This window comes from Drosophila pseudoobscura, chromosome X (genome assembly GCF_009870125.1).
Source record: "Drosophila pseudoobscura strain MV-25-SWS-2005 chromosome X, UCI_Dpse_MV25, whole genome shotgun sequence".
NCBI classification, from domain to species: Eukaryota; Metazoa; Arthropoda; class Insecta; order Diptera; family Drosophilidae; genus Drosophila; species Drosophila pseudoobscura.
Window position 1 is genome coordinate 19,369,613 of NC_046683.1, and position 13,717 is coordinate 19,383,329.

The window sequence follows — 13,717 nt, forward strand, 5'->3', positions numbered from 1 at the left end:
CGATGCATCGATTGTTTTATAGTTTTAGTAAACATCGATTGCTTGGGACGAATATCGATGTTTAGCTAGAGACTTTGACTTTGCTAGCTGACTTATAGCCTCTGCACACTGAGCCCATCCCGGGGGAATGGTGGGATTTTTTGACAAATGTGAAACTCCGATTCACACTGCCACCATCCACCATCCACCATCAACCATCCATCAAAAACAGCTGATGCCAATAACAAGTTCATTAAATTTGCGCGGAAGATTTATTAATTCTTAATAATGGATGATAGAGATATAGCAATTATTTCGGCTGTGGTTGCACAGCAAAATATTTTCTTGCACCAACTAATTATGTTGCTTAATGATGATGACGATGAGGACTTTAACTTTGACGAAGATGAGATGCTTGACTGGGTCACTGCCATAAAAACACAAAAGCCAGGAAGGTTATGGTCGTATGTGAGTACTTCTACTAACTTCAGCCAAAGTTTAAAGTACAAGGACATATTTTATGGTTTTAGAAGCGGTTCGGGACATTTTGGGAGAAAGATGTACCAGAAAACAACGAGGCGTTTTTCAAAGAGAGTTTCCGAATGGAGAGGCCCTGCTTTGATATTTTAGTGAATCGGCTTGAAGTGCTGCGAAAGAAGGACACCAACTGCCGAGCTGCAATTCCTTTGGAAAAGCGCATCGCCATTGCGCTTTACACTTTGGGCTCGTCCTCTGAGTACCGAACAGTTGGCAGGCTTTTCGGTGTAGCTCCAAACAGTGTGTGTAATATCCTGCACGAGTTTTGCAGAGCACTTATCCACGAGTTTTCGAATGAGTACATGTCGCCCAATTACCTAACTTCCGACAAAATTGATGAGTGCGTAAAGGGATTCGAGGCAATTGGGTTTCCTCAGTGCCTAGGTGCAATTGGTAGGAAATCAATAAGAACTTCAGCAATATGTTTACATATAAATTGGTTTTTAAACTTCCTTTTTATTCTAGATGCATGCCACATCGAAATAAAACCACCAGCAGCTGAGGCAGTAGACCACCATAACTCTAAGGGCTGGTATTCCACAGTCTTGTTTGCCCTAGTGGATCATAGGTATGCAAATGCAAATATCTTGCACAAAAATATGTAGTTAGCAAGTTGGTTTAATGTCCTAAATTATTTAAATCCGATTCTTTTTAGATACAGATTTACATATGTAAATATCGGCTCTGCAGGAAGGTGCAATGACTCGATGATATACCAGAAGTCAAGCCTTGCAAAACATATCGAAGCATCGGCATTACTCCAAGAGAAAGCCAAGGAAATAAGCGGAGTAAACGTCCCTGTAATGCTTATCGGGGACTCGGCATTTAGGTTTTCTGAAAAGCTGATGAAACCTTACCCGTTTTCCACAGTCGCCTCTTTGGAACAGTGCACGTTTAACAGCAACCTTTCCAAAGCTAGGCGAGTGGTGGAAATTGCATTTGGGCATTTAAAAGCCAGATTTCGAATAATCGGAAAAGGTCTTGGTAGCCACCACAAAAATAATAGCGCCATAATAATGAGCTGTTGTATTTTACACAATATATTAAATATGCACAACAGCGCGATTAATGAAAATTGGGAGCTTGCAACAAATGATCAGCGCGAACAGCCCGATACCAGCAACAGTTCTGCTGACTTTAATCAGTCAGCAGAACAGATACGATCTGCAATCGCAAAATATTGTGTAGACCGTAATAAAAATTAAAAACTTATTTATTTTTTAAAATTTCTAATAAGTCGTTCTGGAATTTTGTTTGGGTGCTAATCAAGTCTTGCACCATCTTCTCCTGCCTAACGTCGTGCTCCTCCTTCTTTCTGTGGTGGCCCTTTTGTTGCTCGAGACGCTCCTGGGCGATCTCTGCCAGCCACGAAATGTCGGTCTTTTTCTTTTTCTTTGGCGGACGCCCAGACAAGGGCGTCATACTTTATACTGTATTGGTACATTAACCAACCAATTTTTGTTGTACAAAATGGCATTAAGTCCCACCAGGACAACCAGATGGTGCTGCAAAGCTATATGGTAGGGGTAGTGTAGCACCAAAGAATATATATACAATACCAAGGTGTTGCATTAGGGACCAAAAGGCTCTTCTATGTCGAGGTCGCACGCCCTCTGCGCGGGGTATCTCTTTTCTCTTTTCACCTACATATGCTTCGTCTCTGACCGTTCAGCTCGTCTGGCAGCTGAGTCGGTCCCAGAATTCTACAACAAACAAACAAATAAGTCGGACTCCTCGCATGAGCGAATAATTCAAACCGGAATGACGAGTAATACAATAGCAAATTTTGTGTCTTTGGCATGAAGAGTATAACATATTTGAAGTATATTTTCTGGGATCGGAGACTGCGATCGGCTGCACATTACCAAAGACTGTGTACTTGTAGGAGCTGGCCATATAATGTCTTTGCATTCTCGGGTTCTCGTGCAATACCCTTTGAACTGTGCGCATCTACGACTGGCTGGCTTCGAATAATTATAGATCTGGAAGCATTTATAATAATAACCAACCGCATATAAAATAAAATTGAATAAATCTGTGGTTTTAAAAGTGATATTTTTTTGTTTGTTTTTTTTTTTGTTTATTACAAAGAAGATATCCATTTTGCTTGCTGTAAACATGATCGTTACATATTCATATTGATGCATTTTATACGCTTTTGTGTTCAACATTAGTCGACTGGTGGGGATGGGGGAGGCTAGGGGAAAGGCGCTTGGTTGTTGGCTGGGGACTGGGGACTGGGGACTTGGGACTTGGGCAGGGTACGTGGCTGGGTGTACGTGTTCGTGTTGCCTAATAACTAGTACATAAGATAAATTGATTACAATTTAGGCTTCATCAGTAGTTTCTCCTTGTCTCCGCTTCCGGTATGCTGCTCGCAAAATTCCAAATCGAATTCGAGGCGAGGCGAGGCGAGGCGAGGCGGGCGAATCAACTGTTTGCGAATATGCATTGAATTGCATAAAATACATACATACTCGTACATATATATATATATGTATACATATATGTTTTCTTGTTATAATTATTATAATAATGTGTTTAAATATAAGTAGGTATAGGTGTGTGTGTGTGTTTGTGTTCTGTGGATTCTTAACTCTAAGCTGTTAACATTTACTTCAAACATGTTTGCTCAGCTCTTCATAGTATAGTTTGCATCGATTGCAAATAGAATCGAGTACTTGTCCACCGATCCACCAGTTGCATTTTGCATCTACTTATGTGGTGGTAATCTTAAGCTAACGATTTCGAAATTACTCGTACTCCGTGTTTCGTTTGGTTTGTGTATAATATGGTTGCTATCTTCTAAATGCACGCTACCTCAAAATGGCTAAGAGTTTGCATTTTCCTCAACTTGATGCTAAAATTTGCAATGCTCAACACAACAAATGAAAATCTAGAAAAATTCGCGCATGCGCTCTCCATTGCATTGCATTCCATACCATTATTTTCATTGTTCGAAATTCGAAATCAACAGAGTATCTGTGTGTGCTTTCTTCTGTTTTTGTTTTTGTTTGTTAGGTTTTTAACAAGTTTGGATAAATTGTTGGCTTTCTTGTTCTTTTTGTTGTTGTTTCGTAATAGATTCGACTTAGTAGGTTGCTTCCTTTTTCGAATCGCTATCGAAAGACAAGTATGTAAATGACAATAAAACCATCTTGTTATCGTCGTTAGGTTCTAACGTGTTTTGTTTTCTTAATATTTTGCAGCTGTATCACAATGGGTTTTGGTTTACTTTTTACTTCCACTCTTTGACGTTACTTGTTAGCTTTCCGCTTCAATTTGATTCAATTTGTGGCCGAATACAAATTTTCATATAACGTATGTATGTATGTATGTATGTTTGTTTGTATAACTTACAATGCAACAAGCAGCACTGTTCTGTCAACAGTTTCTAATGCTCTTGCGTCCATTGCTAATCATCGAGTGTATGTGGTACAGTACCCTTCACAAGCCACTCCTGACTTTGGCGCTTAAAAGTATGCTTTTAGGTAATTATGCATTTATGTATGTATGTATGTATGTTTCTTGTGTGTGTGTGTGTGTCTGTGTGCGTATGTGTGTGGGCATGTGTGAGAGTTTGTTCACGTTCTCTTTTGCATTTTGGCACTTGTGCGAGACGCGCACTGACTGGCGGCGACCTCCGCATCGTAACGGTAAATGCAATTCACTTTTTGTTTTTTTTTTGTTGTTTTTTAGCCCTGGCTCTGGCAGCCCTGGCTTGCATGCATAGGCATGCACATATGTACATATATATTGGTTTTTCCATTTTTTTTTGGTTGAAAACTGAACCGAAACTAAAATCAAGAAAACGTAAACGTAAAAACAAACAGCTACAACGCAAAAACTAAACGATAAGCGTGGAGAAACGATTTTAGATTTGTATGCGTTTCAGCGAACCCAAAACACAGTTGTACAACAAATTAACGAAATAACGGTCTTTCTTTTAATTTCTCGTGTTTTTCTTTGTGTTTGTGTGTTTCTGTGCTTTCTTTCTGAAAGCTTTCTGAACACATGGCGAAACGAGTACGCGACGCGACAGGACGTGGCACGCAGGCGATTGAGTTCAATTTGTTTTTGGTTCTAGTTACGTTGTTTTATACTTTTTGGTTGAATGTTTTTCAAAAGTTGCATTTCTATACTTTCAAAAATATATGCATGTATGTATGTATTTATGTATATATGGATCTGCGATTCACGATCGTCCTTGTATATGTACATATATATACATAAATCATTAAGAAGATTGAGAGACTAGGGAGACTGGGAGACTGGGAGAGTGCGAGAGAGAGAGAGAGAGACTGACGGAGTAAGTGGGAGATGAAGAGAGAGAGAGAGATAGAGAGAGAGCGATCAAGACAAGGTGGAAGAGTGTGCCCCAACATACAAAAAGGAAATAACAACAACAATAAATAAAATCCCCTCCATTTTGCGGATTGGAACTTTCTTTTTGTTTTTGTTATTTTTTCATTTCGTTTTGTTTTGTTTTTGGTGGGGGGAGTAGGGGGTCGGAGATCGGGAATCGGGACTCGGGAGTCGGGGATTTCAGTTTTAGTAACTCTCTTAAATTTTATCAGTTTCAACGGCTTTTGCTCTTTTTTTTCTCATTTTTTCGTGTTTTAGTGTTTTTCGATTTTTTTTTGTTTTGTTTGTTTGTGGTTTGTCATTTGTTGTTTGATTTTCCCCGTCTCGCAGTGTGTACACAACAACTTATAGATAAATACAATACAAATATCGCGCTCTATAGTTTTATTTCTTCAAAAAAGAATGTTTGCCTCAAGTCATCCATAATACATATATATAGCCATCAGACATTGTCTATTTAGCGACAACGACAATAATACAAATACATAACATATATCCATATTAATATTCATATTCATATTCATATTCGTATTCTCATATTCTCCTGCAGCGGTTTGCTCTGCTAAACTGCATTTAAACTGGTTATTAATTGGTATTTTTTGTATTTTTGTTTGTTTATATAAGTCTATCACATCATCACAATTCGGTTGCATCGAAATAATAATTAAGAAATAAGAAATAATACAAAATACAAAACAAAACCTTCCTTACGCCTGGCATATGTGTCCTCGAGGATCCTCCCTACATACAAAGAATAACAACAATAATAATAATAGTATTTTAGTGGACCCTGTCTATAGGTACTATACTCCCTTCAAAACGGTAACTCAAAAAGACCCCAAAGTGTATTCAGTACTCAACGTAACGAAATGAAATGTAATGTAATTTAATCGTAACATTTTGATTCGTTATCAATAATCCAAACAATGTCTCTTCTATACCATCCATCCGTCCGTCGTCCGTCGTGCGTCGTCCATCGATCGATCCTAAGTATCTATTGTTTGTAAAAAATCTAGTTTTCCTTCCCATTTTGCGGTTTGTGGGTTGTTTTCAAAGAGATCCTTGTGCTGGCATACGATACGATTCGATACAGACGAGTAGTACATACAGGTGTACAATGTATATTGTATATAACCCTCCTCCCTCTCTGGTTGCCCTTATTTCCCTTTTGCTATTTACTAAACAGAAACGTATCATGTATATAGAGGACTAAAAATGAGAAATGTTTCAAGGAAACTTGGTTCGGCTAACGAATATATACGAATATACATATGTATGTATGTATGTATGTATGCATGTAGTATATCATTTAATCTACTTTTACTTTTTTGTTGTTGTATAATCCCTTGTTTCGTTTCTGTTCTGTCCTACGGCTAAATGAAAAAAAAAAAACAATCTTTCCGTCATCTTTTGTACTGATTTGTGGGTAGAAAATGGTGTGCTGTGGTGTGCTGTGCTGTGGTGTGGCGACGCTGCTGATGATCGAGGCGCCAGCAGCTACTACTGGACGACAGGCGACAACTGCTGAAGGCCCACTCTGGTTTCTTGCTAGCTATGTATTACTGGTATTACTGGTATTACTGGTGCTATCGCCTCTTACTGCTACTTCAATGATACTCTTAATGATCTGTTTTTATCTTCGAAATCGAAATCGGGAAAGGAAAAATCGATATCGAAACCGAAACCGAACTCGAACTCGTACTCGAAAACCGAAATAAAAATTTTAAATCAAATAAATTTTGCTAAAGGAAAATCATTCAATTTGAATAATCTGGAATATGCATTATGTTGGCTGTACTGTATTATCATTATCATTATTTTCATTCGATTCTCCACAACTTCTTCTTCTTTGTCTTTGTCTTTGTCCTCGTCTTCGTCGAATACTTTCTTCGTTTTCGCTTTTCTTGTCTTTATGGATGAATGTGGCGTCTTTTCTTTTTATACGTTCTTTCCTGTTCTTTGACTCAAATCTTGTGTTGAACTTGGAATAGTTGAAATTGAAATTTGTATTTGAATTTCTTCTTGCTTCTTAGTAGTTTTTTTTTGTCAAGTATTTGCATAGAACTTTTGAAAAAACATCATTAATTTAGGCGAATGTTCTGTAGGAAGTATTTGGGGGTTGGGTCTGGTTCTGGTTGTGGGATTGGGATTGGATTTGGATTTGGGTTTGGTTGGACAATCGAATTCGTTTTAAAAATGAGCGTTTTTGTTGTATTGCAATCTTCATATTAAATCAAGCTTGAATGGGCGGCATGGGCATATGGTATTTCTTCATATGATATGCCTTTAAAACGGGAACTAAACGATAACCGTAATACGCGTGCGTGTTGGCTTTGGTGTTCGTGTACATATATGTTGTATGTTGTGTGTGTGTGTCTATGTATATGTGTGTATGTGTTTCTTTCGATTTTGTTTGTGTTCCATTTCTACATACTGTTTTGTTTTTGTTTTTACCAAAGCAGCGCTGCCTGTCCTCAAAATTTGCCCAAAATTGGAACTATTTTCTTTTGGGGTTTTTCATTTCATTTCATTATTATTATTATTATTGAATTTTTAGGACAAAATATTCCTTATACCTTGCATTCTTTGGTCGAATTATTCGATCGGTTTTCATTTTGTTGTAATTGTGTGTCTGTTTGTTGCAAATTTCGGTGTTTTTGTGTGTGTGTGTGTTGTTGTTGTTGTTGTTTTTCAAGTAAACCGTTATTTTCCTACCAACCAAGTGGCTTTGTTGAAAGGGAAGTCCCCTTCCAATGTATATTACATTGAAAAGTAACTAAAAAAGTTACTTTCTTGTGGTTTTTTGTACATGATTAAACATGAATATCACTTTTGTTATCAACGGTATAACGGTATAACGGTGTTTGTGTGTGTGTGTGTGTTGGTGTGTGTTGGTGTGTGTTTGTCTGTGAGTTTGTGTAGGTTTGGTTTTGGTTTACACATTAAAAAACAAAACATATGAAACAATTTTGATTACATTTTAGATTCGCGTCTGCTGTGCGTTCCGAAAAGTAAAAAACCCTACTTAACCGAGAGCGTTCCGAAGCATTCAAAGGACATGCGAGAGTGGGAAACTATAACTAATAACTATCAACGTTCTTTTTGTTTTTCTTTTGATTCGTTACCTCATCATGGAGGTCGAGGATGGCGATGATGAAGTGCTGCTCCAGATTCTGCTGCTGCTGCTGCTGTTGCTGTTGCGCCTTGTCTGGAATGGGTTGGAGGAATGGATGGAATGGGGATGTATAGAGTATACGATTATTAAAGCACTATGTACTCGCTGCACTCGCGGTCTCTTACCCCGTGTTTTGTTGATGTTGTGTGGCCGCAGCAGCTTCTGCACTGCTGTCATCCCGCTTGCTCATATACATATGTATATACAGCCAACAGAGAATATGAAATATAACTAATATTGAGAACCAAAATGTCCGATCGAACGAGCTATCTATCGAGTGTGTATGGAGTAGCGGCGATTAGCGAGTAGCCAGTAGCGATTAGCGAGTGCTCGGGCTCGTGCTCGTGCTCGTGCTCCTCCTGCAAATGTTTTTCCTTTTTCTATCCTTCCTTCAGTAATTGTTGCCATTTTGTGTCCGTGTTGTTGTTGATGTTGTTGTTGTTGCTGCTGCTGCTGTTATTTGTTATTGGTGTCATTCTTACGGCTGTTGTGTGGGTGACTGCATAATAAGGCAGTCCTAATGCTGACCCGCCTGCTCGATGGCAGCCGCCGGACCCGGTCCCGGACCAGCCACGGTCGCCGTGAACTGGTGATGCTGGGCCGTATAGTAGGTGGCCGGCATGCTGAACTGATTGGCATACGGATTGGTGCCCGGAGCAGCGGTGGTGGTCAGCACACCGTTGGTGTCGTACATGTAAGCAGCCCCCGGCCCAGCGGACACGGTGGCGCGTCCAGCCACAGCTGCTGCTGCTGCTGCGGTCACGGTCGCAATCGGCGGCGAATTGGTGGGCGAATAGTGGACCATGGACCCGGCCACTGTGGCCGGCTGCTGTGCATACTTCTCATCCTTCGAAGACTTCTGCTGTTGCTGGCCCGCCTGCTGCTGCTGCTGCTGCGGCTGCGGCTGGTAGTGCTGCTGTGGCACACCCTGCTGCTGGTAATCGCGCTTGGGGAACTGCTGGAAGCGCGGTGGCATGCCTCCGGTGGCGGCATTCGGCGGTACGAACTGGCCGCGACTGCGGTACGCCTGCTGTATGAAGGGTCCGCCCTGCTGGCCCAAATGCGGCTGTGGGCTGCCCCCTCCTGCACCACCGGCGCCACCGCCCTGATGTCCCATAATGGCACGCGGACCCCCATTGTTGAAGGGGGCGCGTGGGCGGTAAGTGCTCCCGTTGCGGCTGCCGCCATCCTGTCCCAGCTGGTTCATGCGGTTCCAGTTTCCGGCGCTGATTCCATTCTGCTGGTAACCGTTGCCGCCAGCTGCATACTGCTGGTAGCCACCGGTTGCGGCACCCCCGCGATTGTTGTTGTATCCTCCACCGGCCTGATAGTTGAGCGGATTTCCACGCTGCTGATAGACACCGTTGTTGTAGCTGCCACCTCCGCCGCCGCCGCCGGTGTTGCCGGCGCTGTTCCAGCGCTTATTGCCACGATAGTTGCCCGAGCTGGGCATCGAGCGGGCGAGATCGAGCAGGGCCTGCGAGGGCGTCTGACCCGCCTCCTCCAAAACCGAGATGAGCTCACGGGCCTGCTTTGCGTTGTCGGGCGTGAAAAAGGTGTAGGCAGTGCCCAGCTGCTGGCAGCGTCCGGTTCGTCCGATGCGATGCACATAGTTCTCGGACGAGTTTGGATAATCGTAATTGATCACATACTGTAGATCCTCGACATCGAGACCGCGCGAGGCCACATCTGTGGCAATCAATATGTTGGACTTGCCATTGCGGAAGTCCTTCAGCACCGAGTCGCGCTCATTCTGAGTCTTGTCCCCATGTATCGAAGTGGCAATATAGCCCTCGGTGCGGATGATCTGCAAGATGTCCTCCACCTAAACAGAACAGAAACGGGAAAGGAGGGAAAATAACGTTAGCCTACAGCCTGTACGCGTACTTGAGCTTGCGAAAGTTTCCACAACCCACCTTGATCTTGGTCTCCACAAAGATGATGATCTTGTTGCCATTGTTGGCCGAATTGTTGGTCGGAGCGATCTCCTTGAGCAGCCGCACCATGCGCTGAGGCTTCTCCATCTCCGTGCAGATTTCGACGATCTGGCGAATGTTGTGGTTGGCCGAGAGATTCATCGACCCAATGTTGATCTGGATGTAGTCGTTGAGGAAATCTCCGGCCAGGGCCTGCACCTCCTTCGGCCAGGTGGCAGACCACATGACCACCTGTCGATCGGGGCGGATCTGTTCGATTATCTTGCGGATCTGTGGCTCGAAGCCCATGTCGAGCATGCGATCGGCCTCGTCCAGCACCAGGTAGGTGCAGCGGGCCAGGTTGGTGTTGCGGTTCTCCAGGAAGTCGATCAGCCGTCCCGGCGTGGCAATAATAACCTCGACGCCGCGCTCTAAGTCGCGGGCTTGCGGCACCTTCGAGGAGCCACCGAAAATGCAAGTGTGACGGATCTCCGGCTGGCAGAGGTGGCCGTAGTCACGCACCACCGACTGGATCTGCTGGGCCAGCTCCCGAGTGGGTGCCAGCACCAGGGCGATGGGTCCCTCGCCGCGCAGTATCGGCGGCTGTTTGCCAATGTGCACAATGGCCGGCAGCATGTAGGCCAGCGTCTTGCCCGACCCGGTCTGAGCAATGCCGACCAGGTCGCGGCCGCTGAGGGCGATGGGCCAGCCTTGGGACTGGATGGCCGTGGGCTTGGTAAAGCCCTGGCGCTTCATCTCGTCTATGACGTGCGCCGGCAGCGAGCACTCCTCAAAATTGGCCACCGGGTGTGGCAGGTCATTGCCAGAGACAGTTATCTCCAGCTCGCGACGCAGCTCGGCCACGGCCTGCTCCGACATGTTCAACGTATTCGGGTGGATGACATAAAAGTTCTTGGGGAAGGGCTGCAGCTGCTCCCACTTGGGCTTGACCAGGTTGCGGCCCGGATTCTTGGCCTTCTCGCGCTGGATTTCGGCACGCTCCTCTTTGGAAAGCATGCCCAGCGCCGCGGCGTTGTAGCCGCCGGCCTGATAGCCACCACCGCCGCCGCCCCCGTTGCCGAGGCCTCCGTTGTGCGGCTTCTGGTAGCGTTGTGTGTAGCTGGGACTCTTTCCGTGCAGTCCGCCTTGGAAGCCGGCGCCACCGCCAGCCACTCCATTGCCAAAGGCACCGCCATTCTGTACGGTGTTTCCGCCGCGATACGGATTGCCTCCGGTCCCGGCACCACCGCCACCCATACTGATGCCGCTCTGTATGCCGTAGGCCATCACACCATAGTGCTGGCTAAAGTGCATGCCGCCAGCTGCTCCAGCGGCTCCGTTCAACGAAGCGGCCCCGCTGCCAGCGCCGGCAAAATTGTTGCGTGGATAGCAAAGACGGTCGCGACGCTGACCATTGCCGCCAGCACCAGCCACGGCCCCATTGCCGTAGTAGCCGCCTCCTGTGTGCTGCTGTACGCCGCCAGTGTTGGGTGCATATGCTCCGGCATACATGTCTGTCTGTTATGCTCGGCTTTTGCGATCGATTTGTGAATGATGGTGCGTTTGCTCCTGTTGCTAGTAAAACGGGAAAAAACAGAGAGAGAGGAAGAGTCAAGTGAAATAAACACACAAGCACCCGCTCACACGACACACACGCACGCACGTACGCACGCACACACACAGACACACACAACACAAAACACACAGCGCGAGAGTGGGAGAGAGAGAGAGAAGTAACGGAATTAAAGAGAGAGTGCGACTTTGCACTTTTATAACTGTTCAGCCATCAGCACTCTTGCATGCCATCCATCTCTGTTTTTCTCTCTCTCTATTCCTGCCAGAGCCTGAGCACAAATATGATTAGGAAGATGCAGCGGATGAAACGCAACTCTGCCCAAAATTGATTCGCTGGCAAGGAAAGCGTGTGGCTCAGGTTGACCGCATCCCGAACCCACCCACCACGGAGAAAAAATCAATACAGCATCGCTACGGCAAAATGCATGGTCTGAGCGAGAAAGGGATAGAGTAGACGAGAGCACCACTGAGAGAGTAAAGGCCGAGAACAGCCGCACATACAAGAAATGCATTTGACTTACCTTTTTTCCTGTGGTTGCACTTTGCGAAATTTTCGCAGCTCTTTTAAACTCGACTTGATGACTTTTGTTGCATGTATGCGTACGCTTATATTGGTATTTGGTTTTATGCTTTTTTTCGTCCGATTTGCTCGTTACCTCTTCGGTTTTTTTTTTGTACTCTCCCGTCGTCGTTACGCTCACGCCCGTGGATTGGCGAGGTATTAATTATTTTTCAATCTTTCACTAGAAAGTTATATTAAAACTATCTAAAGCGTACGGAGGTGGTAACAATGAGCTCAAAACTAATTCTATTCGTATTTTTAAGATTTGTACAACAAAAAAAAACGCGTTTGTAGCAGCAAGTTGAGTTGTAAAACAATCGTTGCTACTATCGATGTATACACCATCTGCTACACCGCGATAGTACGACCCCACGGACTATCGCAGAGCAGTGGCAACCTCGTTGTTCAAAATAAAAACAATATGTGTGGCATTTCAATATTTTTTATTAGTTTATGTACAATTATCTAACACATTTTGCTGGAGGCCAGCCGGACAAGCAGTTTTCGCCGATCCTCATCCATGCTTTGCAGAAACTGCTGCACCCGCTCGCTGTGGAAGTCGCTCGTCCTGGCTAATTGTGCGCTCTGAATTTGTTCCGCCCGCCTAAACTTTTCCAGCCGGTATCTGTCCCGCTGGTAGGCTAGGATGCTGGCCAAAAAGTTCCAGAACGTTATCTGCGGCCACAGGACATTGCTGAAGTACAGAACCGATCCGCTTAGCTGAAACAGTGAACCCAATGAATGCTGATGCAATAGTCTGGTACTGTGACTTTTACCCACCTGCCACATCATGAAATCACTCAGCCTGGTCTCGCCCGAGGTCCGAAAGATCAGATCCGGGGCAGGCGAGTGCCGCGTGTACATACATTCCTCCAGGAGGCGCTCGCTTATGTTACTCCCGCTGATGAAACTATTGCCCTGCTGTAGCACCGTCTCCAGCGCCTGGGTGATCTCGTCGCGAGAGGTGTAGGAAAAGGCTACGTTCAGAAAGAGCTTGTCGTTGACCTCCGTACTCAGCATGGCAGTGGCAACGAGTTCCTGCAGGTCCAGCGGCAGCAGTCCAATGTTGCCGATCACCCGGATACGAATCCCGTGCTGGTTCAGACGGTCAGTCTCCTTCAGCAGCTTTGCAAACTTGTCCCGAGCAAGGTTGAACAGGCCCTCGACCTCTTCGCTGGACCGCTTAAAGTTCTCGATGCTGAAGGCAAAAGTGGTCACCTCGTTTATTCCCAGGTCCAGGCACCAGCGGAGGCAGTCCGCTAACTTCGAGAAGCCACGCGAGTGTCCCTCTATCTTATCTATCTGCTGAGAGCGGGCAAATCTACGATTGCCGTCCATGACGAAGGCGACGTGTTTCGGTATGTGGCCACAGGTCCTAAGGGCCCGCATGGAAATCCTCTCTGCCCATGTATATTCGTAGTCGGCAACCCACGACATTATACTTATGCTTTTTTATTTTATTATTTTTCCACGCACGGAGGCAGGCCGTTGTCCAGGCTAAGACTTAATTTGTATTGTTTTGTTTTTTTGAGTCTTGTGATAATGGAAAATATCTATCGAAAGTAAGAGTTGCGGTTCATATCGATACTATTGCAGATATTGTGTGGA

General features: G+C 44.8%; 3 protein-coding genes across 4 annotated transcripts; 1 reads left to right on the forward strand and 2 right to left on the reverse strand.

The window, feature by feature from the left end:
• Positions 1-62: 62 nt before the first annotated feature.
• On the forward strand, positions 63-1,728 carry LOC26532322 (protein ANTAGONIST OF LIKE HETEROCHROMATIN PROTEIN 1-like). Its single transcript, XM_033384962.1, has 3 exons — positions 63-447; positions 510-909; positions 982-1,728. The coding sequence occupies exons 1-3, from the start codon at positions 268-270 to the stop codon at positions 1,119-1,121; spliced, it is 720 nt and encodes a 239-aa protein (XP_033240853.1). The 5' UTR covers positions 63-267; the 3' UTR covers positions 1,122-1,728.
• Positions 1,729-3,519: 1,791 nt separating this feature from the next.
• Positions 3,520-12,473, reverse strand: mahe (maheshvara). Of its 2 annotated transcripts, none has more exons than XM_033384960.1 (4): positions 12,070-12,473; positions 9,973-11,549; positions 8,182-9,881; positions 3,520-8,089 (listed from the first exon to the last, which is right to left on the reverse strand). In XM_033384960.1, the coding sequence occupies exons 2-3, from the start codon at positions 11,482-11,484 to the stop codon at positions 8,574-8,576; spliced, it is 2,820 nt and encodes a 939-aa protein (XP_033240851.1). In that variant the 5' UTR covers positions 11,485-11,549; positions 12,070-12,473; the 3' UTR covers positions 3,520-8,089; positions 8,182-8,573. The 2 variants fall into 2 exon arrangements, with proteins under 2 accessions (XP_033240851.1, XP_001355346.2); XM_001355310.4 differs by having other exon boundaries at positions 9,973-11,541; positions 12,069-12,473.
• Positions 12,474-12,535: 62 nt separating this feature from the next.
• On the reverse strand, positions 12,536-13,672 carry Dhdds (Dehydrodolichyl diphosphate synthase subunit). Its single transcript, XM_001355309.3, has 2 exons — positions 12,890-13,672; positions 12,536-12,829 (listed from the first exon to the last, which is right to left on the reverse strand). Exons 1-2 carry the CDS (start codon positions 13,544-13,546, stop codon positions 12,575-12,577), a joined length of 912 nt encoding a protein of 303 aa, XP_001355345.1. The 5' UTR covers positions 13,547-13,672; the 3' UTR covers positions 12,536-12,574.
• Between the last annotated feature and the right edge of the window lie 45 nt (positions 13,673-13,717).

What these genes read in the sequence shown, in the direction of transcription:
- LOC26532322 (XM_033384962.1), top strand. Translation starts at nt 268, where the DNA reads ATGGATGATAGAGATATAGCAATTATTTCGGCTGTGGTTGCACAGCAA. An exon ending in CAGGAAGGTTATGGTCGTAT is followed by an intron (nt 448 to 509) that starts GTGAGTACTTCT and finishes TTATGGTTTTAG; the next exon opens with AAGCGGTTCGGGACATTTTG. An exon ending in TCAGTGCCTAGGTGCAATTG is followed by an intron (nt 910 to 981) that starts GTAGGAAATCAA and finishes TTTTTATTCTAG; the next exon opens with ATGCATGCCACATCGAAATA.
- Dhdds (XM_001355309.3), bottom strand. Translation starts at nt 13,546, where the DNA reads ATGTCGTGGGTTGCCGACTACGAATATACATGGGCAGAGAGGATTTCC. An exon ending in GTGATTTCATGATGTGGCAG is followed by an intron (nt 12,830 to 12,889) that starts GTGGGTAAAAGT and finishes TCACTGTTTCAG; the next exon opens with CTAAGCGGATCGGTTCTGTA.
- mahe (XM_033384960.1), bottom strand. Translation starts at nt 11,484, where the DNA reads ATGTATGCCGGAGCATATGCACCCAACACTGGCGGCGTACAGCAGCAC. An exon ending in TTGTGGAGACCAAGATCAAG is followed by an intron (nt 9,882 to 9,972) that starts GTGGGTTGTGGA and finishes TGTTCTGTTTAG; the next exon opens with GTGGAGGACATCTTGCAGAT.